Here is a 27,743-nt window from a genome sequence, read left to right as displayed (position 1 = left end):
GTCTAGCCGCATCAGCTGAACTACTCAGTTCAAATGCTCCCACAGCAACTGAACAGCTAAAGGAAACAAAGCCATCCATAAGCTGTTCTTTGATATCCTTTCCTGCTCCATTGCCCATGAAATGCTTAAGCAGAGGGCAGACTAGAAGCATTCTTTTGAACCATAGTACAAAATGCCTGGAATGAGCTGAACTATCCCATCAGACTACAGTGCCTCCGAGACAGCCTGCCCTTTAGGTCAGACAGGCATGCTGTTCCTACAAAGGCTCTGCTTGGTAGAGCTGGGTCTTCTCCACAGCCAGCCAATGACCTGGCAAGGACAAACAACTGCTACCTGTCGATTAACATTAGGGAAGAGCTGCTAAACATCAGCTGTTTGTGTTTATTGCTAAGGAAGAATTTGAGAGACAATTAAGTTGTTTAGATACTCGTCACCGGCATGTAGAGAGGATGTGACACAGGTGACTTAATTGTCTGAAAGCATCAGATGGACAAAATCTGTGGAACAGAATGTGAGATCCTGTTGCAAATGTCAAAATCAGTTGAAAACTCTACTCTCATTTCTCATCATTACAGTCACTATGTGTATAATGTAATTAAATGAAAATGAGCAAGTAATGATTTTTACTTGCATGAAAAATCATTTTCAATTACAGATGAGCAACAACTGCATATCTACTGCCCAAATCATGCAACTTGTATCATCATATTAATTACACAGAAAGCAAAAAAAACCTTGTTAAATTACAAAGCAGCTCAGAGACTGGGATCCAGACTCGAGGTTTACTTAATTTATTAGAGCCACAGGTAGGCTTACATTAACACTGCAGTGAAGTCACTGTGAAAATTCTTGAGTCGCCATACTCTGGTGAATGCTCGGGTACAGTGAGGGAGAATTTAACCAGGCCAATGCACCTAACCAGCACATCTTTCAGACTGTGGGAGGAAACAAGAGCACCCGGAGGAGACTCATGGAGACAAGAGGAGACTTTGTACAGACAGTGACCCGAGTTGGGAACTGAACCCAGTTCCCTGACAGTGTGAGGCGGCAGTGCTAACCATTGTGCCACAGAGAATTCAATGATTTCACAATTGGATCCATTGTCTCCTCTCCATGTGGAAGTACAATGTACCCAATGTGTCATTCCTAAGCCTCTCCTGCCAAATATCTCCCTACTCCAATTTAAATGAATAATACATGATTGCAAGATCTAGAAGAAGCCATCTATAATGCTGAGGGCAACTTAGGATTCGGGTAGTGCACTACGGAGCTGCGGAGGGGGGGACAGAAACAGACTGAACAAGGGAGATGAAGACTCCCTCAGGTCAGACAAAAATTACATTTCAAACCCAATGATTCAGGTTAGTCATATGTAAGTTGATATGTTTGGATGTGCTTCAATCTGGGAAGGATCAAAACCTAGATTTGGGGAAGAATGATTAGGGAGGTTAGAAAAGACCACATAGGAAGGTTGGGATTGGGAGGAATACAATAAGGCGGTCACAGGTTGCCTGCATGAGAGGAACTAATTGGAAAACCAACAGAGATAGTCGAATTCAGCAGTGGGATTGAAGTCAGAACAAAGTCATACAAATTAACACCTTTGATGTTAAGTAGTTAACATAGATGAATGGCAGGTCAAATCTGCCAATGACATGGTCTATATGGCGAATAAAACATCCATACATATTTTGTTAAAAAATCTACTGCCAAATCTTCCAGGACGTTGCTATGTGGAGTTAAGGGATTAAAAATAAAAAAATGTGTACTTATACAGCACCTTTCATAACCATACAACAACCAAAAATGCTTTACAGCTAATTAAGTACTTTAAAAGTGTAATCACTCTTATGTAACAAATATAGCAGGCAAAATACACACTGCAGGTTCCTAAAAACAGCAATGTGACATTGGTCATATAATCAGTTCTTTTGTAACATTGATCAAGGAATAAATATTGGCCAGTGCACTGGTGAAAATTCCCCAACTCTTCTTTGGAATAGTGTCATGGGGATAAGGTACATAGGAAGACTCACTTTTATGCTGCACCCTTCAAAACCTCAGTGTCAAAACATTTTACAGCCAATCAAGTACTTTGTAATGTAGGAAACATAGCAGCCAATTCATGCACAGCAAAATCCTAAAATCAGCAATGTGATAATGACTTCATCATTTGCTTGTGTGATGTTGATTAAGGGATAAATGTATGGGAATAAATCCCCTGGCTCTGCTTCAAAACAGTGCTGTGGGATATGTTACATCCAGCTGAGGGGGCCGACAGGGCTTCAGTTTAACACAGCATCCAAAAGCTCTCACCTCTGACAGTGCAGCATCTCTCCTGCACCATTCTGGACAATAAATTTGGTTCTTGTGCTCAAACCTTGGGAGTGGGGCTTGTACACACAACCTTTTGATTCAGCAATGGGAATACTACGACTACTGCCATATTAAAGTACAATGATACAAACTTGACAAGAGATTTGACAGCAACAAGAAGCACATGAAGCAAATAAGATTGTAATTTGTAATGCATAAAGACTGTGTTCATAACCAATCCTCACAGAATAAAGCCATTTGAAAAACTGTAACATTCCAACAGAACGGAATTTCTTAACTACGCATGAAATGCTACTCTTTAAAGTCAATTTTAACTTCATAAACTTCCACTTCAGTCACACTCCAACAAGAAAGTTGGTGCGAATGGTTCATGGGGTCAGACTGAATGTACACAGGCTAGTTTGGTGCATGGTAAAAGTAACTAACAAGATTTTTTCCAATTATCTTCAAGAGGAATAATCAATTTTATATGCTTCAAACAACAGAAAAATGAAAGGTTTCCTTTTACTGAAATCACAGACAGGGAGAGATGAAGAAAGAGAAGACAGTACAGTCTAATTTTCGAACACTTCCACTTTTTCCCCATACATGTCCTACTCTGCTATACTCCTCGGATTCCAATTTGCAAAGGCCAGCATTCACATTGCACCCATAAACTAGAAAACAAATCCTTGAGTGTTGGGAGTTTGCACACTAGTTAAAATCCAATATTGTTTCTGTTTACCATCCGATGTGTCGGGATGAAATACAAACGGGATGCTGAAGATGGTGTGTGAATGTATCCTTTAGATAGATGCAGCTAATTAAACTCCAAAAACAAGAGAGTTAGAATTTGCTCACTGCATCGGTGATAATATTTGTATATGTGCAGAATTTAATGTGCAGCAGTGCATTCAACTTACCACACTTAAGTGAACAGTTGAGCCTGGTTCTGGAAGTGGAAGGTTATATAGTGTTTCCAGCAATTCCTTCCACTGACAGCCCTGAAACATTCCACAGATACAAAAACATATCTTCAGACTACTTGTTTTTAAAACATGCTCACATCTATACTCAGCTTGATAAGTGACAGTTCTAGAAGATTAGATTTTAGGGCCAAAACCTACTCAATATCATCAAGTTAAATAGCTTAGCTACCAGTTATTAAGAAAGTGTCAGAAGAAAGTTGTACAATTTTGCATTTTAAAGAAATGTGCTGTTGTGGTAGAATACTAAAAACAGCGTTCACAGGGGTTTGGGAGAAAAGACAGATTAGTCCTCTTTGTAGTTAATTTACAGAAACCTGCTTATTAAAATCATAACCCAACACAATGAGAAAACTTTTCCAAGCTCCAAATCAATTGTAAAATTACTGCACTGAAATTTTGAAATTAGTTTATGCTGTTCAAAAGAACAAAGAATCGATTTTGAAGTTTGACTTTAAAAAAATCCAAAGGAAAAGTTTACATGTACATTTTTAAAATACAGCCAAAAATAATACATTTGAAATACTTTTCTTTCAGATAAAAATTTCAGCAGGGTTTATGAATTTGAATGAAAGATAGAAATATCTTATTAGTAAACCTTAATTCAAAATGTTAAAGAATGTACCTGTCCTTTGGCAGTGTATTCTGCTAAAATGTTGAGAAGCCTGTAGAAAACTTCAAACCAAGGTAAATAGCTGTGAAAACAAATATTGAAGAGTCAATTTTACTCCTGGGACAAGCTTAATAGAGTTGAAAAAAAATCAAGGGGCAAGGTGGTCTTGGCAATTTTAGTTAACATTACATTGGGGTATTAAAAAATAAAAATGCTACAATGAGTTACCATAAAAACTACACATTTTTAAAGTTATGCAACCATGACAGAAGTTCCACCTGGAGTGAAGTTCAATTCTGTTACACATTTTGGTCAAGGTCCAAGTCAATTCATTAGATTGAATACCTGGAACACTATGGGGCTGGATTTTACCTGGCTGCCTGGCTAAAAAGACAGTGGCGAGCCCGCCCACTATGCTGAAAGCTGTCCTTGGGAGCAGCATTAATTGATTTGAGCTTAGATATCTGCCCCTTTCACGGGATGACAATCTGCCTTAGAGAGTTAGTTGCTGGTCAGCCGGATGACAGACAACTCTGTGATTCCAGCAGTGCCAGCTGAGAGTGGTGGCCACTGCTGGGGCTACAGACAGACCAAGGGAAGAGGAATCCGGACTTGAGGTGAGTCTGGGGTATCACTGGGGCCAGGCTGACAGGCTGTCATGAGGGGGTTAGGAGGGGTGGGGCCCAAGTTTGAGAGGTCAGAAAGTGGGGTGGCAGTTGGAGGACAGAGGGTAAAGGATGGTGTGAAGTTGGGAGAGGGGACTGACCCTGATGTGCCCTGCGAGCCAACAAATGAAGTCATTCCCCACACCCCCTCACCCCAATGTTACCAGGCTATCCATTTGGCATGAGCCTCCCTCTGCTATGGGCAAAATAGCAGTAGGAATAGGGTGTAGCCTCAAAAAGCCCAATGGTGGGTATTCCAGCTGACACCTCCATCACTCTTTATAAAGTTTTGAACAGGTTGAAGATGAGAGGTACTCAGCAAATAGGCCATTCAATTGATTTTGAGTCTCCTCCTGCCTTCAAACCCACTGGTAGAGGAACGTAAAATCCAGACCTAAAGTCTCACGTAAAATTCTACAGTTTTAAAAAAGTTATGATTAAAATTATGTTCAGTATTTTGCATAAATTTGTTATTTCTTAAAAATCCAGCAATCAACTTGCTCCCAACTCTTTGGCAATGTTGTTCTTAGCTGTGCTTGACGAGGCACATCACAGCTTTCCAGGGTGACTTACCCTCTGCATTCCGAGCACAGCACTAAGATCAGGAACTGAATTGTGTGGGAAATGCACACAGTACCAGAAGCTAAAGTATCCACTAAAATTACAAGGCAGACTGAACACTTTTGTTGCTGAAGTATTGGCAAAACAGTGCTATGATTATTTTAAGGAGTCTTAAAACACCAGCTTAAATTCCAACAAGTTTGTTTGGAATCATCTGCTTCTTCATTGGATGAGTGGTGCTTAGTTCAAAAACACAGCATGTTTGGAGCAGTGCTCCGAAAACCTGTGATTCCAAATAAACCTGTTGGACTGTAACCTGGTGCTGTGAGACTTCTTGCAGCGCCCACACCAGTCCAACGCCGGCATCTCCACCTCATGATTACTTTAAGCAAAGTTGTCTTAGTAAAGAAAAATCAATTATGTGATTGGCTAGTTTCAAAACTTGCTCTGTTGGAATTGGAAATACTACAGGTACTTCACTTCTTTGCTTAACCAGAACATGGCTTGTATAATAAAAAAAATCAGTGCATCAGCGGTGGTTCAGTTGATGGCACTCTCATCTCTGAGCCATAAAGTTGTAGGCTCATCCCATTCCAAAACTTGAGCACAAAAGGCAAGGCTGACACTCCAGTGATGTACTGAGGATACAATGCTGAGCAGTGCTGCACTGCTGAGGATGCTGTCTTTTGGCTCAGGTGTTAAATTGAGGTCCCACCTGCCCTCTCACATGATGTAAAAGATTCCACTGCATTACTTCAAAGAACAGGGAAGTTATCTTTGACAGCCTGGCTAATATTTATCCATTAATTAACATAAAAGAATAGATTATCTGGTCACTATCACAAGGCTATTTGTGGGAGCTTGCTGTGCACAATCTGGCTGCTGCATTTCCTGACTCCATATTCAACTGCATAATGCTTTGAGACAGCTGATAGACTTGGAATGCGCTATTTAACGTAAACCATTCTTTTGTTTTTAGAGCTCAATCCTCTTGGCATTTGCAGAAAGTTAATTTATGAAGTGTAGCCTTGGCAACCAAGCCTGAGTTGATTACAATAAGTGCATCACAATGTAAAGGTGAAAACTTAACAGATGATCTTCAAAACCAAAATGAAGAGAAGCATGATTTTTAATACAGCAAGTTCTCTGAACTGCAAAACATTAAGTCATATAGCTTTAATCTCCGTTCAGCATACGGAGAAAAGGCAACTTATTATAGTGGTGTGTGTTATGAATTAAGTTTTATATATCCAACATGAGAAACCTGCCATTTTAAAACCCAATACATTTATGACAGTGTAGCACTTTGTCAAATATCTTCCTTGTATCACTGATTTGAATCCCAAGCATACGGAGAATGATTTTGCCCCGTACCTGTCCTGCAGGGAAAGGGAAGGTGAGAAGTGAGAATGGCCCAGGTTAATTACTCACTCAGAAACTGCTATGAGCTTACTGTTCCCAATTTGAGCCTAATTTTAATTGACAGCAAGAACACTGGTCCACAACTGGAGATGTCCTTTGTTCACCAATCCATTTTGAGTCCTGATCACATCATCAAGACCCAACCTTTACCAGGCAATCTCCTTCTGTTGCAATCTTACAGGTGAAGAGAGCAGGAAAGAGGATCTGGGGCCAGAAGAGGTCCAAACTTCTTTGGATAAAATAAATACAACACAACCAGAGATTAAAGCCCATGGAAATAAAGTAAAATGTAGCTTTAAAAGAACAAACTTAATATGAAGAAAAGCGTTGCCAAACTGTCATAAGAAGAATAAGCTGTTAATTTATTAAATGGTTTAAGGCAATGTTATTGCAAAGATCAGCTGTTTGCACTTGAGTAGGCAATCAAAAACTTAGTATTTTCAAATTGTTCCTGTGCTCAGTCCAGGAACTTTCAGTTTTAACCCATCTGTAATGACCCCCAACGTGTGGAACATGAAGTACCACCTCACTGGAGTGTCAGATGTCAGTTTTATTTTAATAAGACAGCAATTTCCCAGCTCATGTAGGTCTTGGCATTGGGAGATTGCCATGTGAGGTGGGAAATAAAAAGCCAGCAGCCCTTAAAAGGTGATGACAAGTGCTAATAGGAAGCTTAAAAGGGATACAGCCAATTAAAGACAAGTTGCCACATACAGCATTTAAAAACCCATAAATATTTTTGACGGTTATTTCAACTTTTCCAATAGATGTTGGAGGCAAAAATAGAATTTAAAAAAACATAGATGGCACAATGAATGTAGAGACAAAGGTTGGGTGTCTACATGTGCATCTATGAATTGGAGAGTAATGCTGTCTGGATGCAATTTTCCTTTAGTATAATCTCACATGCTCAGTATTTCTTTAATGCTCTTCCTCCAAGACAGGTACAGGTGTCATCCCACTGACCAAATTAAGAAAGAAACACAACAGAACCAACGTTCCCTCAAAATACCTCCGAAAATAAAAGCAGTATGCTGGAAATACACATCAGGCCTGTCAACTGATAATGAGAACTTACAGGTTACTGCTGCTTTGTAATTTAACTCAGCATCAGACCTTTACACAATTGGAGCACTATGCCTAAGTTTAGATGTCCAGTTTTTTAAGTTTTTCCTTTTTATATGCAAAGAAAGTCTTCAATTTAAATGACTAATATCAAAACACAGCAACTAGCAATGCAAGGGGCCTGCTTTGCATGAGAAAATTTAGAAATAGAGCACTTGTGATACAACTAATGGGAACATAATTTTAGCAGTATATTCCACTTCACAATAATGCAATGGAACTCCCAATAGAAGCTTGCCCCAACAACTGCCTGAATGGAGTTATAGGTAGTGCGAATTAAAGGTGCCAATCCAAGATATGAAAGCTTATTCAATAATCATTGTGATATATTAAATAGCTAATGCCCAAGATAATTCATCTGAAGTTTGAAAAAGGGGTTTAAGAAAGCATGAAACTTACATTTAAATGATATCTTTGAAATGGTGTCACATCTTTAGGACTTGGCATTGCACTTTATATACAACTGATTACTTTTAAAGTGTAATTACTGGTGTTGTCCAACTGCATGAATAGCAAACGAATAAATGAGCTTGTGTCCAAGCTGATTTGAAGGCAGGTATTAGCTAGGTGAGTTCCCTATGTTTTTATTATATCCATGTAAAGGGGAGACAGGATCTTGATACAAGCTTAAATACCAGTTTAAGTTTTTTTTAAGTTTAGTTATTAATGTCACAAGTAGGCTTATATTAACACTGCAATGAAGTTACTGTGAAAATCTCCTAGTCGCCACATTCCAACGCCTGTTCAGGTACACTGAGGGAAAATTTAGCATGGCCAATCCACCTAACCAGCACGTCTTTTGGACTGTGGGAGGAAACCAGAGCCCCCAGGGAAAACACACACAGCCACGGGGAGAACGTGCAGTTTCCGCACAGTGACCCTGGGCCGGAAATTGAATCCGGGTCCCTGGCACTGTGAGGCAGCAGTGCTAACCACTATGCCACCGTTGCACCCTAATGCAACAAAGTTATGTGAAAATCCCCCAGTCACCAAACTCTGGCGCCTGCTCGGGTGCGCTGAGGGAGAATTTAGCATAGCCAATCCACCTAACCAGCACATCTTTCGGACTGTGGGAGGAAACCGAAGCACCTGGAGGAAACCCATGCAGAAACAGGGAGAACGTGCAGACTCCGAACAGACTGTGACTCAAGCCAGGAATCAAACATAGGTCCCTGTGAGACAGTAACACTAACCACTGTGCCACCCTAATGGCAGTGCTGGGATTCAAACCCATGTCACTATAGACACTAAAGCCTTATGCCAGTGTGTTAGGCTGCTTGGTCTCACTACCACATGTGTCAGCTTTGATTTTATGCTCCATAGATAGGCTTGAACCACAAACTTCTGCCTTGGCGAGGTGGTGTGGTAACAACTGAGGAAAGCTGATACTTTACTGAATTCACATCTAGGACATCTATGTTCCTGAACATCAATTATGCAAACTCACTAGCTGCTTAAGGGATATTTACCAGTTGAACGTTGACTTTTCATTGGACAGAAAACTCTCTCTGTAAGAATCTGAACTTTGATGATAAATGCAACAACTTAGATAAAACAGTTATAGGATCTGAAATATTGGCAGAGCTAATGGCCAATTTCAAATTCCAATAGGAAAATCCCATTAATACACAAACATACAACGTACACATAATTCTAATTATAAAACAGAATACTGGAATTGTATTGAAAAGTCTTATTCACCTCATGATTTGGACTATTTTCGTAATGTTAATGAAATGCATTTCTTTGTTACATTATTCAGGCAGCTGTTATCCCCATATGGCAAATGTATATAATACTTCACAAATTGATCTCAGTCTAAAACAGAGTTCAGTTTAAAAAAAAGTAATCTTCAAGTACCACTTAGCATGACAGGTCCACGTAAACAATCAGAAAGAACTTTGTATCTCATCAGTAACTACTTCAATTGTTTAAACAAATGAAACAGTATCTACTGTGTCACGAAGCTTCCAAGTGTTATCTAAAGTCTGGAAAGCTTTTCAATCTAGTAAAAATGTCCCTTGCTTTGTGCAATGTGTTAACCCTTCCACTTATCTGATTTGCTTCACATTACCTATTACTTTCCTAAGCTTGAAAAAAAGTAGCCAAAGTAAAATGAAAAATAACTATCATGAATAAGGGCCACTTATTTATAGTTTTTGCAGGAAAATAGAACCAATCAATTTTATACCCAAACCACTCAAAAATATCTCCAGAAAGCATAAATCAGTAGCTTGATACTAATCGAAAACGTTAGGTTATTTAATAAAACACTCCTTTTGTTATAAAATGACTAACAGTGAGCAATGCCACGAGAAATACACATATCTCGTGTCTCTTACGTGCAACAGCCTGTTGTAACACATCATGCGCAAATTTCTTGGGTCCAAATACTCAGTCTTGCAGTATAAATTGACTGGTATTCACAATTTTCCAGTAAATTTGATATTTTTTGATTTGATTCATTACTGTCACATGTATTAGTATACTGTGAAAAATATTGTTTCTTGCGCACTATACAGAAAAGACATGCCATTCATAGAGAAGGAAAGGAGAGAGTGCAGAATGTAGCTTTACAGTTATAGCTAGGATGTAGAGAAAGAGCAACTTAATACGAGGTAGGTCCATTCAAAAGTCTGGTGGCAACAGGAAGAAGCTGTTCTCGAGTCGGTTGATGATCTCAGACTTTTGTATCTTTTTCTGTCCGGGCTGTGTGGGGGTGTTTAGTTTAATTACTTTAATTTTGATTTAACTTCTGGGATTCTAATTCTCCCATGGAGGAAAACAGAAACTCTGGGAAAATTTTTGAGGGTCCCTACGTCCATGTTTTTATTTGCAATCCTGCAAAATGTGGAAACATCAAAACGGGCAGCAAGGTGGCACAAAGATGTGTAGGTTAGATGGTTTGACCATGCTAAATTGCCCCTAATGTTCCAAATGTGTAGACTAAACAGATTAACCAGCTGGTACGTGTCCTTAAACTTTTGTATCTTTTGCCCGATGGAAGAAGGTAAAAGAAAGCATGCCCAGGGTGTGTGGGTTCCATGATTATGCTGGCTGTTTTTCCAAGGCAGCAAGTATAGACGGTTAATAGATGGGAGGCTGGTTTGACTAATAGACTGGGCTTCATTCATGGTCTTTTGTAGTTTCTTGCTGTCTTTGACAGAGCAGGAGCCATACCAAGTTGTGATACGTTGGAAAGAATGTTTTCCATGATAATTCTGTCGAAGTTGGTGAGAGTTGTAGTCTCCTGAGAAAGTAGAGGCGTTGGTCAGCTTTCTTATCAGCATCCACGTGGAGGGGCCAGGACAGGTTGTTGCTAATCTGGACACCTAAAAACTTGCTCTCAACCAGTTCCATTTTGTCCTCATTAATGCAGACAGGGGCATGCCCTCCACTATGCTTCCTGAAGTTGATGACTATCTCCTTTGTTTTGTTGACATTGAGGGAGTGATTATTGTCACTGCACCAGTTCACCAGATTCTCTAACTCTTTGCTGTACTTTTTCTCGTCATTGTTTGAGATCTGACCCACGACAGCGGTGTCATCAGTAAACTTGAATTTGGCCAGTCATAGGTTTATAAGGATTATAGTGACGTGCTGAGGACACAGCCTTGGGGAGCACCGGTGTTGAGGATGATCGTGGAGGAGGTGTTGTTGCCTATCCTTACTGATATGTCTAAGGGTTAGGAAGTCTAGGATCCAGTTGCAGAAGGATGAGCCAAGCCCCAGGCCCCGAATTTTAGAGATGAAATTCATAGGAAGATGGTGTTAAAGGCTGAGCTGTAGTCGATGAATAGGAGTCTGACGGGGTTGACTTCGTTATCTAGCTGTTCCAGGGTTGAATGTAGGGTTAGGGAGATGGCTTCTGCTGTTGTCCTGTTCCAGTGATAGGCAAACTATAATGGATGCGGGCAGTCTGGGAGGCAGGAACTAATTTGTGCCATGACTAACCTTTCAAAGCACTTCATAATGATGGATGTCAGTGCCACCAGGTGATAGTCATTAAGGCATGCTGCCTGGCTTTTCTTTGGTACTGGGATGATGGTCACCTTCTTGAAGGGGTACGGACCTCAGACTGGTGTAAAGAGAGGTTGAAGTTGTCTGTGAATACCCCCTGCCAGCTAGTCTGTGCAGGATCTGAGTACTCGTTCGGAAGCCTCATCTGGGCCAGCTGCATTTTGCAGGTTGACTTTTGAGAAGGCTGTTCTGCTGTCTGCAATGGGTACGGGTTTGTCGGAAGGTTCCGGAATGCAGGGAATGCTCTTGCTGACCTCTTGCTCGAAACAGGCATAGAATGCCTTGAGCTCATCAGGGCAGGTCCATTGGAGCCGATGATTTTACATGCCTTAATTTTGTAGCTTGTTCTGTCTTACAGACCTTGCCATAGTTGGCAGGAGTTCTTTGTGGTTAGCCTGGGATTCTACTTGGTCATTGTCAATTAACAGATATGCACATCTATTAATTGGGGTTAACACATTAATTTGTTAGCAAGGGGAGCCTAGCCAGAAGAAACTCAGCCACTTAAAAAATTGAACCTTCAATCTTTCTACTGTAGCTGAAATTGCTACTGCCAAAATAAAGTTAAAAATGATTAATCTGCTGAAGCTGACACGTTTTAAATATTTACCCACAGAACATTATCTTGTATCTGTGGATAATTTTGTTAAAAGGTTTTCACACCAAGGCTTCAGACACACTTAAAAACCTATGCTCTCAGTTTGTACTTTTCTTCAAAGTGACTATTCTCAATAATTCATTGAATGCTTGCTACAATCTGAGTACATACAAAATATGGCAGCATACATCAGGATAATTCTCTCAAGGCTCCAACTGAACACTCTTCCCTCACAGTACAACAGGAATGGAGCTCCTTTCTTTTTCTAAATTATTTGAAAACCAGTTGGAGAATGAAGTTCAACAGCTTTATTCAAGCAAAGTTTCACATTCCAACTGTGCTTCATTTTACTTGATAGAAAATGTGTGCTAACACCTGCTGCTTGCAAGGCCCACCCCTTGCCATTTCTTACAAAAGCATGAAATAATTATTTTTTTCTATAAAAACCTGGCAACATAAACCATTAATTTTAGGACTTGTGGCAGAAACAAATTCTCAAAATTCTCATGACATCATTCAGGTTGGGCCAGGAATAAGCTGCAAAGATTTTTCAAACGATTTGAATCGTAAACTGAGCAGCATTTTTGAACCAATGTTTGACATTAAAGTTGCTATCAATTTCTTAAAACAGAAAAAGATCAAATTAGAAAACCAATGTGCTTTCAAATTTTTGAACAAAACAATTGCTGTTCAAAGATTTTTTTATTTCGCTAAATTTGCTGAAGGGATGAATAATCAAGTCATCACGATTTATAATATGCAGGTGACATCTTTTCAATGTCCAGTTTCTAATAATGTGTGGTGAGGCAGGTGATAGTCAGCACACAAAAGATGCAGTCTGATTGGCTTAATGGCTCATAATTCAAATCCAGATACCTCAAAAACATCGCTCTGGAAGTAACGCTCTGTGATCATGTCACCTTTTGAGAAAACATGGTTTCAACAATTAACACTCAGCAATTGCAATATGGCCCAGGAAGTTATTGCTGTTGGTTTTCTGCAGGACATCAAGGGAGACACGTAACTGGATCTGCCACCACTTAACTGGATCCAGCCAGCAGCTTGGAAGGCCACGGGTTCTTTCAACACTTACTCATCCAAATAGCATCACACAGAGCTCCAAAACATTGGAAACTTTACCTCAGAAAGCTTTTAAAATTTGCCCTCCAGCTCATTTGCAAATCATTTGGGAGAAAGAAAGAAATTCAAATCCTGTTTCTAGCATGAGAAAAGATTGCACTTAGCCAGCACAGAAAGTATCATACTAAAACATGCTGGAAATTCTTCACCATGCAGACGCCCTGATTGCAATCACTCACAGAATTGCAGGTTATTAGTAAATCTCTTCAGCTGACGCTTCAATAACCCAGAAAAGCATCAAATCAAACATGGTCTTCTGATAGAATGGGGACCTTCAAGTAAAAATTTATTGAGAGCACTAAAAGACAATATTATTAAAAACAATCATGCTGCTGTGGTGTATTTGTCAGTGTTTTCACCATGTTAGAAACTTCTCAGAGGAGGCTGAGAGGATCTTTCCTGGACAAAGAAAACTCAAAAATATTTGATTCTTTAAATGGTTTGCCACCTTTTTACGAAAAGCAAGTTACATTTGATCACATGGATTAATAAATGATACAACTGATGAATCTCCCAAGGTATTGCTTGAGGTATGTCAGAAAGTACACTGCTTTATAGTGTCATGGACATTACACCAGACAACTTCATCTAAAACTTGGTAAGTTTTAAAGTAACATGTGCAGCTTTGCTGAACCAGTTGAGGGCTGCTCGGTACACCAGCGTTTGGTTCAAAGTTTTATCATTCAACCATGCCAGAGAGATGGGCACTTGCCAAGTCAACAGTTAGCTGTTAAAGATAGCCAACTAGAAGCCTACTTCAATATCAAAAAGGGTTGAGAAAGGTGAAGTATCAACATTTTAAACATGATTAAAATGGAATTTGACTTACGATCCAAAAATTTCCTTGATTCAGTTTTTATCCATGTCTTTTTCCCCTACTGAACTTGCTGAATTCTGGTTTCTGTGGTACTTCTGTGTTTCTTCACAAAATTTCACCACTGTCAAATAGGTATTTTGCATTCTACATTTGCACTTCAAAAGTAACAATCACTTCTATAACACTTTCTTGTCACTTGCACTTCCCTCAAGCTATTTACATAACACCAATCATGTTCTTCTGTTATATTTAAAACTATAATTTTACTTACTTTGGAGACTGCCAAGATAATCTCCACTATTTTTTATTCACCTCACACATCTTTGTATTGTGATGCCCATCTTGGAAACTGAATGCAACCTGTCACCCTCTACGCCACCGATTATTTACTCACAAGAACAAGACATAGGAGCAAGAGTAGATCCATGTGAGCCATTGAACCTATTCCGCCATTCAATGCAATGCAATCACATCTGACTTCAACTCTACTTTCCCATCCACTTCCCATATCCTATGATTCTCTAAAAGGCCAAACATTTATCTATCCCAGTTTAATTACAGTCAACAATTAAGTATCCATATCCCCCTGAAGCAGGGAATTCCGAACATTCACAACTTTTTGAGTGAAGATATTTCCTCTTCACCTCAGTTTTAAATGATCAGCCACTTATCCTCAGACTGTGTCTCCACATTCTAGATTCCGCAGCCAAAAACATTTTGTGCATCTATCCTGTCAAGCTCCTTCAGAATCTTGGATGATTAATTCTTATTCTTCTAAATTCCAGGGTATATAGGCCTCTTAACTTATAGGATCATACTCTCATCCCGGGTCTCAACTTTGTAATTTTTCTGAGTATTGGGGAAATCTATCTTATTTCAAACAAATACTCAGCAGTTACTGGGTAAAATGAATGCCTCACTCCCACTGTGACCTCTGCGCCAACAGCTGTGCTGAAGGCTAGTCTGAGGTTTATTTGCGGCAGATTATTTAAAAGTATTTTCCTGGCAATAACCCAAGTTAATCTGTAAGTAATTAAAATAATTGCTCAACTACATCTTGAACAGCACAAATATTTCCCTTGTTACTGCTCTGAAATCCTTTTATGAAATCTCTTCCTCCCCCACCACTTCCACTGTCAAAACTAGATATCTTTGTAGTTTTCCATCTCCTTCTTGCTTCGCCCCCAATGCCATCACACACATCTGCTCTCTCAGGTGGATGCAAAAGACGTCACTGCACTACTTAGAACGCTATACATTAGCCAATATTTACCATCAGCAGCCATAGAACTGTATTCAATCACAATCAATAATCTCATGGCCTGGCATATTCCCCACTATCATAAAGACAGTGGATCAGCCCTGCTTCAATGAAGAATGCGGGAGGGCATGCCTGAAAATGAGGTGTCAACACCTCAGATGCAACACAGGACTACTTGCATGCCAAACAGTGGAAGCAGCACTGTTTGGCATGCAATTCAGAGCTAAGCTCTCCCACATCCAATGGATTGGATCGAAGGTCTACAATCCTGCCACAACCAATCATGAATGCAGCTGGACAATTAAGCAACTAGCTGAAGGAGGGCGGGCTCCAATGACAAAGCTGAAGCATTTGCAACTGTCTTCAGCCAGAAGTGCCAAGTGGATGATCTATTTTGGTCTCCACCTGAGTTCCTCAGCATTACAGATATCAATCTTCAGCCAATTTGATTCACTCCTTTGTGATAACAGGCCACGCAGCTAGCCAAGTTGTTCCAATACATCTACAACACCGTTTTCTATTCAGCAATGTGGAAAATTGCCCAGGTGCGTCTTGTTCACAGAAAGCAGGATGAATCCAACTAGGCTAATTAGAACCCCAACAGTCTACCCTCGATCATTAGCAAAGTGAAGGTGTCATTCAACAGTGCTAACAAGCAGCATTTTTTGATTTATTCATCATTGTCACAAGTATTAGTATACAGTGAAATGTATTGTTTCTTGCACACTATAGAAAGCATACTGTTCATAGTGAAGGAAAGGAGGGTGCAGAATGTAGTGTTACAGTCAGGGTGTAGAGAAAAATCAACTCAATATGAGGTAGGTCCATTCAGAAATCTGATGGCAGAGGGAAAAACTTGTTTGTTTTGAAATCAGTTGGTATGTGACCTCAGACTTTCGTATCTTTTTCCTGAAGGAAGAAGAGTATGTCCAGGGTGCGTGGGGTCCTTGATTATACTAGCTGCTTTTCCAAGGCAGCAGGAAGTGTAGACAAAGTCAATGGATGGGAGGCTGGTTTGCGTGATGGACTGGGCTTCGTTTACAACCCTTTGTAGTTTCTTGTGGTCTTAGACAGGAGCCATACCAAGCAGGGATACAACCAGAAAGAACACTTTCTATTGTGCATCTGACGGAGTCATAGTGGACGTGTCAAATTATTCAGCAAAAGTCTGCTCTCTGATGCTCAGTAGTACCAGGACCCATCAGCTCCTGATCTCATTACAGCTTTGATCCAAACATGAACAAAAGAGCTGAACTTAAGAGGCGAGGTGAGAATGACCACAATGAGGCAGCACTAAGTTGGCATCAAACAGCCTTCGCAAAACTATCGACGGGAATCAGAGGAAAGACTCTCAACTGGTTGGAGTCAAATCTAGCATAAAGGAAGAGGGTTGTGGCTTTTACAGGTCAATCATCTCAGCGTCGGAACATGGCTGCATGAGTTCAAAAGGGTAGTATTTCAGGTCTAACCACGTCCAGTGGTTTCATCAGTAACGTTCCCTCCATAAGGTCAGAAGTGGTATGTCCGCTGACGATTGTGTAATGTTCAAAAGGTTTATGACCCCTCAGACACTGAAGCAGTCCGTGTTCATATGCAGGAAGACATGGACAATATTCAGGCTTGGGATAAGTGGCAAGAAACATTCATGTTAGACAAGTAGCAGGCAATCACCATTTACAACAAGAGTGAATCTTATTAACCCCTTGACATTTTATGGCACGTCTTTCGAACTGTGGTAGGAAACTGGAGCACCTGGAGGAAATCCACGCAGACACAGGGTGAACGTGCAGCCTCCGCACAGACAGCAACCCAAGCCAGTAATCGAACCCGGGTCCCTGATGCTGTGAGGCAGCAGTGCTAATCACTGTGCCACCTGATAAAATGTCTATATAAACAAGATGATAGATATAAGAAGAAATATCAACGCAACCAAGTCAAGCAGAATGGAAAATAGAAACATAGAAACTAGAAGCAGGAGCAGGCCATTCAGCCCTTCATTCCTGCTCCACCATTCACATTCATTCAAATTTAATATGCTAATCCCCCTTTCTCCCATTTCCCTTGATTCCTTTAACCCCAAGAGATATATCTAATTTCTTCTTGAAATCAGACAACATTTCAGCCTCAACTACATTGAATCCCAGTAGTGAATTCCATGCATTCACCACTCTCTAGGTGAAGAAATTTCTCCTCACCTCAGTTCTAAAAGGTTTATCCCGTATCCTCCAACTATGATCCCTAGTTCTGGACACCCCATCCCCCACCAATGGAAACATTCTCTCTGAATCTACCCTGTCGAACCCTGGTAGAATTTTATAAGTTTCTATGAGATCCCCACTCACTTTTCTAAACTCCAGTGAACAAAATCCTATCTGACGCAATCTCTCCTCATTTGACAGACCTGCCATTCCAGGAATCAACCTGGTTAAATCTTTGCTGTATTCCCTCTGTGGCAAGACATCCTTCCTCAGATAAGGACACCAAACTGCACACAATACTCCAAATGTGGCCTCAGCAATACGATTACAGCAAAATGTCCCTATCCCTATATTCAAGTCCTCTCGCTATGAAGGCCAACATTCCATTTGCCTTCTTTACTGCCTGCTGTACCTGTATACTTTCTTTCAGTGACTGATGCACAAGGACACCAAGGTCTTGTTGAGTATCCACCTCTCTCAATTTACACTCATTCAAGTAATAATCTGTCTTCCTATTATTGCTACCACATTTATTCACATTATACTGCATCTGCCATGCAGATGCCCACACACTCAGCCTGTCCAAGTCACGTTGAAGCATCTCTGCATCCTCCTCACAGCTCAACCTCCCATCCAACTTTGTATCATCTGCAAATCTGGAAATAATACATTCAGTTCCCTCTTCCAAATCATTTATGTATAATATGAACAGTTGGGGTCCTTGCACAGGTCTCTGCGGAATCCCACTAGTCAGTGACTGCCAATCAGAAAAAGACCCATTTATGTCAACTCTTTGCTTTCTATCTGCTAATCAGCTCTCTATCCACGTCAAGACATTACCTGTAATTCCATGTGCTTTAACTTTACATAGAAGTCTGTTTTGTGAGAACTTATCGAAAGCCTTCTGAAAGTTTAAATAAATCACATCCACTGGTTCTTCTTGGTCAAATCTACTAGTTACATCCTCAAAAAATTCCAACAGATTCATCAAGAATGATTTGCCTTTTGCAAATCCATGCTGACTGTGTCTTATTATATCACTGCCTTCCAAATGCCAAGTTATTAAATCCTTGATAATACCCATGCAAATTCCCCAGTACCGCCATTAGGCTCACTGGTTGATGATTCCCTGTTTTCTCTCTAACACCCTTTTTGAATAGTGAGCTTACATTAGCTACCTTCCAATCTGTAGGAACTATTTCAGAGTCCAAAGAATTTTGGAAAATAACCACCAATGGATCTACTATTTCCAGAGTTACTCCCTTAAGTACTCTGGGATGAAGATTATCAGGACCTGGATATTTATCCACCTTCAATGCCATCAATTTCCGTAAAACCATTTCTCTATTAATGCTGAAAAATGTGTCATTCTAGGTGCTCATTAACATTTGAAAAGTGAATATGAGATTCTTATTAACTAAAAACATTGCCGAAAACTTGTCTTGTACAAACAATAAACAAGGTCATTCAAATTGTTTTTAACTAAGAGTTTTGGGAATGCTAAATATTGGGTGATTTTTATTCTCAATTGAATAAAATATACTGTATTTTACTGAAATTATAGGTTACACAACAATGTAAAAAGCAAAGCTAAGTCTATGTATTCAATGATAAAACTATAAAATTGAATACTTACTCTAAACAATTAAATCCGTTTGCAATTGGTGAGCCTGAGTATCGTAGCAAAAAAAGCACCCCTATAAATTCCTGAGTTATGAAGTTACCGTCTTTCAAAGCAAGATGAAATTTGAAAAATGTGCCAAAGCAATTAAACAATATTGATAACATTTTTTTTAAACGGGATATTGGTTTTAATAGCAATAAGTGTTCACTGCTTCATTTTCATGCAAATACAGCAAAATGTTAAACTGAAAGGTCTTTTCAGTTGTGAATCAGCTGGTTCTTTTCCAGCTGGACATCCTTTTTCGTGTCACTTTGGTCTCCTGTGTGTATTTTACCACAGTTCCTGCACTGATTGACCAGTATCAAACAATACCAAACCTGTAGTCAATAAACCAATCTCAGTACATGCGTCACTTTAAAGATCAGCCACTTCCTCTTTTGGGAGGCCAAATTTCACAGCTGAACCTTATCTTGTCACTCAGCCATGAGAGTTTCCTGTATTGGTCCATTAAGTCAAACATGCAAGCTATTAAGACCAGAAGTAAGAGCCAGCAAGGACATCAAATCTGGAATGCAAATTAGTTTGGTCAATCATCAGATAGAACAAAAACTTTGTTATAGTGCAACAGAAAATGAGTAGAAATGTAGATGCTAAATAGATTTCCTTCAAAATGGTTTCAGACAGAAGTGTCAACATAAACAACAAAGTTATAACCTGGGAAATGCTTTTCAACAGCAGCAACTTTTATACAGTAATTTAAATCTCCCAAGGGCCAAGAATAGGAAACACCATCAAACAGATGCTTAGTCATCATCTAATGTTACATGCTTTATTTCTATCAGACATGAGAACAGCAAGAGAATGGGAATATTGTCAATTATTATGTTTGCAAATGAATTAAACACCACAGAAGTATTAAAGATGCCACATGTTGCATTGTTGTTTAGGTGTATCTTGGCACCAATGCTTTTTGTATAATCATTGTCATTTTTCTTCCTTGTGCATGTTAAAAGTTATTGCTAATTTTGTTCAGAAACTCTATGGGAGATCTGTGTTGTCTTTCAATTTAAAAACTCTGTTTTACACACTTATATTGTTTAAAAATTCTAAGCATATGAATAAAATAATTTACTGCAATGCGCACATTTAATCAACACCTTACAACACCAGATAAGCAGAGAATAGAAATCTTCAAAAATCTTTGAATTCATGTGGCATTAAAATAAGCACCAACAATAATGTAAGAGGGACAATATTGGAATGTTTAATTATATTACACCTGCTAAAACAAAACATTGAATTTGCCAATTTCCTTTATAATGTTCAGCTTTGATGGTTTGCATTTTTTTAAAAAATATTTTAAATTTTTAGGAAGCTTTGGAGATTTTTAAGTTGGATGTTTTACTTTCCACACTGTTCTGTGACAATAATGCTTTAATAAAGCATTATTATTTCACAAATATATTCATTAGAAATTTTTGTTAAATGTGAATGCTTTAAATAATTCAATGGGAAAGTATTGTCTTTAGCCAATGATTCAAACAGATAACAGAGTGATGAGCCAAAATTTTCAACCAGGTAGCATAGTCAATTTAGCGAGGTTGAAAATATCAAACTCACAACATAAAAGTAAGCTCTAAATAAACTGGAGGTAAAAACTGAGAAATAAATTTGAAGTTCTGGAAAAAATTCTTTTTAATGCTCGTGATTTTATAAAAACAAAATACAATAGATTTAGTTTGAAGCCATCACTGCCACAACTGGGTTAATGATACACATTTGTTAATTTGACCTCACATCAGCATAGGGATTGCCATAATATGTATAAAAGCAGGAAAAGAAAATATCATAAAATGCTAAGAAACATCAAACATGCGCATATCTTTAGATGGCTTAAAAAGTTGTGCAACGATAGAAGTTAGCAAAAAGAAAAAATTACTGCAATGGTTCTATGCCACCTGATGCAAGCTAGAAACTGGCACGGATAAGATAGATAATTGTGCACCATTCAGACCAAAATAGACTCATATAGGCTGCCACTCAAAAAGGCATCAATGGAAATTAACACAAGCTTAAAATATTCCTTCCTGCAAGTACAAAAGCCATTAGAGAGGATTTAAGATAGAACATTTAAAACAATCTCCTGCTGATGATGGGAGTACAAAAAAAAAAGGCATGCCAAAAGGGTCTCAAATACACCAGAGTAGATCACCTGATGACATACAATACACATTTCCAAAATGGATAAATAGCATCCACGTTTTTTTCTGTCCTATTAGCTGGTTGCAGTTTCTACTTGTGCACATAGAGCAAATTAATGAGAAAGGCATGGCTTCTGTTTTAAAACCAACATATCTCTTTGTCCCCTATAATTTCGGTAAATTCTCAAATTGTTATTCAAAGAGCTAACCAATGGAAGACAGGACACAATCAAGTTATGGTTCCTAGAGCATTTGCTGATAACCAGACAGCATGCAGGTAACACACACACACACACACACAAGGGGTATAGGTTTAAAAAACAGGGAATCTTTGCCAAATGTTTGAGTGTGGAAACAAATTATAGCTCTATTCTTTGTTTTTCTCTACTACCTGCTGTCCACTGTTTTTTCCTCAACAAAGTGCATTTTATGATACCTTCCTATATTAAATTCTCCTTCAGTGTACCGAACAGGCACCAGAGTGTGGTGGCAGAGGGATTTTGCAGTAACTTCACTGCAGTGTCAATGTAAGTCTACTTGTGACACTAATAAATAAATTAAGGAAACTGTACAGATGAATGCCAAATAGTAACAGTATTTGTTTGATACCTTGACATAAAAAGGTCCCACGGTCCAACAGACATACAAGTTGTTATTATATAGAAAGAGATAGTTACTATTGAATTGCAGTTGAATGAATCTTAAATCAAGTCTCTAAAGCAAATTTCTTTTTAAAGGCTTTTTAAAAAATTGCACAACCTTTCCCAGTCTGGCTTGTATTTGTTCTCCGTTCTGAAACAGTAACATGCATTCATTATATTGAACATCATTGGTCATGGTGGATCTGAAATCAGTGTCTTGAAAGGAAACATATCCTAAGAATGTCATTAGTGCTAAGCAAATAAGAATTTAATAAACTTTTTAACAGCTCGATCTGATGTTACTGGAAATGCATTTTTATATTACTATCAAATTTCCTCATGTGAAATTATCAATACTTACTTTCCAACTGTGGACCGAGTGGTCACGTGATGATATGGCTTCAAAGGGATCACGTGTTAGGAGCACAGGAATTATTTCTGGGAGTGGGGATAGAGTACAAGCATGAAGTAGCTGCTGAGCGAGTGAGTAAACTACTCTTCATTATAAGTTCTTGTTGCCTGTGATTCTGGAATCCAATGTACTTACATGTCAGGAGCTAACAGTGTAACTGAAAGTCATCGCTGCATTGGCCCACTCACTTTTGATGTGAGCATTGCAGGTATTTGAGAAAAGATTCAAGGAGGAGTGGTGCATTTACTGTACCACTGCATTGTCTGAAAAGGGCATTCCTTATTAAACAGAACGGTCCTTGGATCTGTCAAAATTTCTAATTGTTTTCTCAATTTACGCTCATTCAAGTACGAAAAAGACAACCCTGAAATCATTCTGAAAAATATCTGTTTTCCAGTTAAAAAATACAATTTTCGACAGGTACACATTCAATTCACCAAACCAAAGAGTAGATGAATCAATACAATCTTATATGGTCACTGAAAAAATTGACAAAGAAATGGGAATTTGGGACTGTCACTGATAAAATAATCAGGGATTGAACATTTGTGGAAATCACAGCAATTTAGTCTGCAAGCCAAAAAAAGATCTAACATTATAAACAAACATTAGTATCTGGATGGTAAACAAACAAAGAGATTTTAGGTGGGAAACATAAATATTCGCAGTACAGGGCATGCCCTGCTCCAAGTGTAGGACCGGCACCTTAAGAACAGCCAATTTTGCATATGGTAAAAGATGCAACAAATATGGGAACTGAAATCACTTGGCTAAAAGCTGCAGAATGAAACCATAGCAGTTTTCTCTGCCATCAGCAACATGGTAGCTGGTCAGTTTTGGTAGGAGCATCAGCAAGGTGAATGAACTGATGTTCAGCCAAAGCAGTGAAGCTACAAAGACTCGAACAATACTCTCCTGCCAGAGTGCCATCTTCACCACACTCAACATGATTTGCAGTAACCCAGGACTGAAACAAAGGAGAACACTGAAGCAAACTGTAACGTAATGCATAGCCAAATGTTACAGGAACTAGACCCATGTGCAGTACCAGACTCTACCTCCCAGGCAGGCATTGTGGCTTCTGGTGGCTAAGACATTTGCACCAAAGGTTTAGCTACTCCATACTGCACACAGAGCAATTTCAGGTTTCACAAAGTTGACCAGAATGCAAAGCCACTATAAGGTCTTTGGGACAGCATTACATTGGGGTTGAATCAACTTGGTCTAGAAGTGCACGCTCAATAACATCAGATCCCAGAGATGAAAGCATAAAAAGATTGCTTCAACTGTGATATCATTGGTAATTCACCAGTTGTACACCACTAGATGATTCGGGTGCTCTAAGAATATCAGTAACCATGAAGCAAAAAGTTGTTAATGAGCTACATTGGATGACAACACTAGGTGTCATAACTCCTACAGATGAAGCCACAAAATGAGTTTCAGCAATGGTGACTGCAGTAAATCAAGATGGCATAGTCAGGATATGCATTGACAGGGTGCACCTGAATAAGGTGCTGCTCAGGCCTCATCAATCTGTGAAAACAATAGAACAGTTGATAGGTGGAGGAATATAGAGAGAGTAGGAGGGAGCTTAAAAGGGGAGTTAGAAGGGCAAAAAGAGGGCATGAAATGGCTTCGGCTGATAGGATTAAGGAAAATCCAAAGGCATTTTACTCTTATATTAGGAACAAGAGAGTGGTTAGAGGGAAAATTGGTCCTCTTAGGGACAAAGGAGGGGAGCTATGCATCGAGTCTGAGGGAATGGGGGAGATCCTGAATGAATACCTTGCGTCGGTATTCACAAATGAGAGGGGTTTGGTGTCTTGTATTGTCTTGGAGGGAGCTGTAGCTCATTTGAAGGAAATATCCATTACGAGGGAGGAAGTGCTAGGGTTTTTAGGTAGCATAAAAACAGATAAAGCTCCAGGGCCTGATGGTATTTATCCCAGGCTGCTTAGGGAGGTGAAAGATGAAATTGCTGGGCCTCTGATGCAAATCTTTGTCTCTTCTTTGGACACAGGTGAGGTCCCAAAGGACTGGAGGGTAGCTAATGTGGTACCGCTGTTTAAAAAGGGCAGTAGGGATAACCCTGGTAATTACAGACCAGTGAGTTTGACATCGGTGGTAGGAAAATTATTGGAAAAAATTCTTAGGGATAGGATGTATAAGCATTTGGAGCATTGCGATCTGATTAGGGACACGCAACATGACTTTGTTCGGGGAGGTCTTGCCTTACGAATCTGGTAGAATTTTTTGAGGAGGTGACAAATGACGATGGATGAGCCGTTGATGTCGTCTAAATGGATTTCAGTAAGGCGTCTGACAAAGTCCCTCACGGTAGGCTGGTAGAAAAAGTTAAGGCACATGGGATACAAGGACAGGTAGCTAGATGGATTGAAAACTGGCTGGGCAACAGGAGACAGAGAGTAGTAGTGGAAGGGTCATTTTCTGGCTGGAGGTCAGTCACCAGTGGTGTGTTGCAGGGCTCAGTACTGGGACCTCTTCTCTTTGTAATATATATAAACGACTTGGAAGAGGGCGTACGTGGTGTGATCAGCAAGTTTGCAGATGACACCAAGATGGCAGGTTTGGCAGATACTGAGGCGGATTGTCAGGTGACACAGCAAGATATAGATAGGTTGGTATACTGGGCAGATAGATGGCAGATGGAATTTAATCCTGACAAATGCGAGGTGATGCATTTTGGAAGGAATAATGCAGGGAGGAGTTACATGATAGAAGGTAGGCCAATTAAGAGTATAGAAATGCAGAGGGACCTGGGAGTGCAAGTGCACAAGTCTCTGAAGGTGTCAACACAGGTAGAGAAGGTTGTGAAGAAAGCTTATGGAATGCTAGCCTTTATAGGAAGAGGTATAGAGTATAAGAGCTGTCGTCTAATGCTTCAGTTGTACAGAACATTGGTTAGACCGCATTTGGAGTACTGCGTCCAGTTCTGGTCACCTTACTACCGGAAGGACGTGGAGACCCTGGAGAGAGTGCAGAGGAGGTTTACCAGGATGCTGCCTGGTATGGAAGGACTGGGTTACGAGGAAAGGTTGGAAAAACTGGGGCTCTTCTCCTTAAAAAGATGGAGATTAAGGGGGGATCTGATAGAGGTGTATAAAAAAATGAAGGGAATAGATAGAATTAACAGTGGTAGGCTTTTCCCTAGATTGGGGACAACTATTACGAGAGGTCACAATCTAAGGGTGAGGGGGGAGAAGTATACTTTGGATACTAGAGGAAGGTTTTTCACGCAGAGGGTCGTGGGGGTATGGAATGCGCTACCAAGTAAGGTGGTGGAGGCAGGCACGCTGGACTTGTTTAAGGTTTACTTAGATAGGCACATGAGTGAAACAGGGATGGAGGGTTATAGAAGACAGTATTAAAAAGGGTCAGAGCCTCAGGACGACACTGGAAATGTAATATCACATGTTAATGTTTTGTCTCTTTTAATCCACGGTGTCGGTCTACCTTGTTGTCAAATGAGGGGCATGCACATGGTGGGTCGTACACGGGCTGCACTTGGAGGTTTTGAGTAGCCTAGTACTTCGTGTCGTTGTGTGTGCTTAATCCTGGACCAGCAGATGGACACCACAACAGCTCAGTGACTATCACTGCTAGCTGTGGAGATACATGGATATGGGCCTGTGTCTGTGGGATTTTGCGCATTCTCCCTGTGGTTGCATGGGTTTCCTCCGGGTGCTCCAGTTTCCTCCCACACCCCAAAGATGTGCTGTTAGGCTGATTGGGGTACCAAATTGACCCTACACTATTCTCCCCTGAATCTGGCTACATTAGGAGTACCATTCACATACACATGGGGCAGGGTAGGTGTAGGAAAATGCTTTGCTGAAATGGCGGCGCGGGCTCGTTAGGCCGAAGGGCCTGTTTCCCGTGCTGGGTTGTTCTTTGTTCAGACATGCCAAATTCTAAGGTGTTCAGCATTCTCGATGCAATATGCAGGTTCTGGCAGATCTCATCAGATGAAGGATCTGCAAAACTAACTACATTCATGTCTCTGGCAGGTAGATATCATTTTCTTTGTATGCCCTATGGGATATCCACTGGTAGCGAGGGCTTCCAGCATGCATGCAAAAACTCTTCGCAGGCCAACCTTGCAGGATCATTGTTGATGGCATCCTTGTTAGGGGCTGTTCAATGCAAGAACATGATGCATCTCTTCACCTCACCTCAACAGAATCAGGATCATACATTGAAGCTTAATCTGCAAAATTCAGATTCAGAGTCAACCAGGTTCCTTACATGGGTCATTTACTCAGTCGATGGTGTAAAGCCTGGTTCAGAGAAGACAATGGCTATACAACAGATGGCCATTCCTGTGGACAAGCACACCCTTAGCATATTGGCAAAATTCTTACTGTGGCTTTGCTTTGCTGTGAGAACAAACAACAATCCACAAAACTGAACTTTTATCATCAGGTGTTGGATTTGAGATTCATACCAGGATTGAATTTTTACATGAAATTGGAGTTAAATCCGTTTACTGGATTTAAAATTGGTCACTATTTTTAAAGTAAGCATAAGTAATATGAAGGGAAGGAGAACTACCTGCTATGAATTAAATCACATTTTATTCTACTTAAGTCTAGCATTTTCTTCTAATTGAAATCCTTTTGTAACTTAAGACTGCCAAACCTGGTTACATTGTTCTAAATTTACTTCAGAGAAACCCTGGTGCAGACAACATGCTCCAACCCACACTTAACTATAGGAAGCTGAGTGAACATATTCTGGATTTCAAATTTATAACCAAAACAGCCTTCACCACATGCAGTTTAAGTAGCACAACTGGTAGCACTATCCTGAATTTATGACCAATGACACACACACATTTAATCTGTAACCAAATACTTCCCCTTCCTCTGAGCTCCCTTTAGAACTTTTGATTAACTCATATTTTTCTTAGTTCAGAGGTTAAATAAAGGAAGAGGTGTTCTGCGCTGAAATAGCCCAGAGCACTGCATAGAAAGAGGACTAATGCCACGGACATTAAAAGAATAAAAGCAATAAAGATCTAGGCAATGATTTCAAGTTCAGAAGTTCAGAAAGCAAGATTAGGCATAAAAGTATCAATAAATACAGCGAAGGAAAAAGAAGAAAAAGGTCAAAATGTGAT

At 39.7% G+C, this 27,743-nt stretch overlaps 1 protein-coding gene across 11 annotated transcripts in view; it reads right to left on the bottom strand.

The window, feature by feature from the left end:
* dennd1a (DENN/MADD domain containing 1A) overlaps positions 1-27,743 on the bottom strand; it is a 547,788-nt gene that overhangs the window by 295,174 nt on the left and 224,871 nt on the right. For all 11 annotated transcript variants that reach the window (XM_080211932.1, XM_080211937.1, XM_080211934.1 and 8 more), the window contains exons 6-7: positions 3,928-3,997; positions 3,240-3,320 (exon numbers count right to left, since the gene is read on the bottom strand). In XM_080211932.1, the coding sequence (XP_080068058.1) occupies positions 3,240-3,320; positions 3,928-3,997 (151 nt within the window). The remainder of the gene's footprint in view (positions 1-3,239; positions 3,321-3,927; positions 3,998-27,743) is intronic.

Source organism: Carcharhinus amblyrhynchos, chromosome 25 (assembly GCF_965287045.1).
Source record: "Carcharhinus amblyrhynchos chromosome 25, sCarAmb.v2.hapA, whole genome shotgun sequence".
NCBI classification, from domain to species: domain Eukaryota; kingdom Metazoa; phylum Chordata; class Chondrichthyes; order Carcharhiniformes; family Carcharhinidae; genus Carcharhinus; species Carcharhinus amblyrhynchos.
The sequence above is the reverse complement of the archived record's forward strand: the minus strand, read 5'-3'. Positions and strand labels throughout refer to the sequence as shown.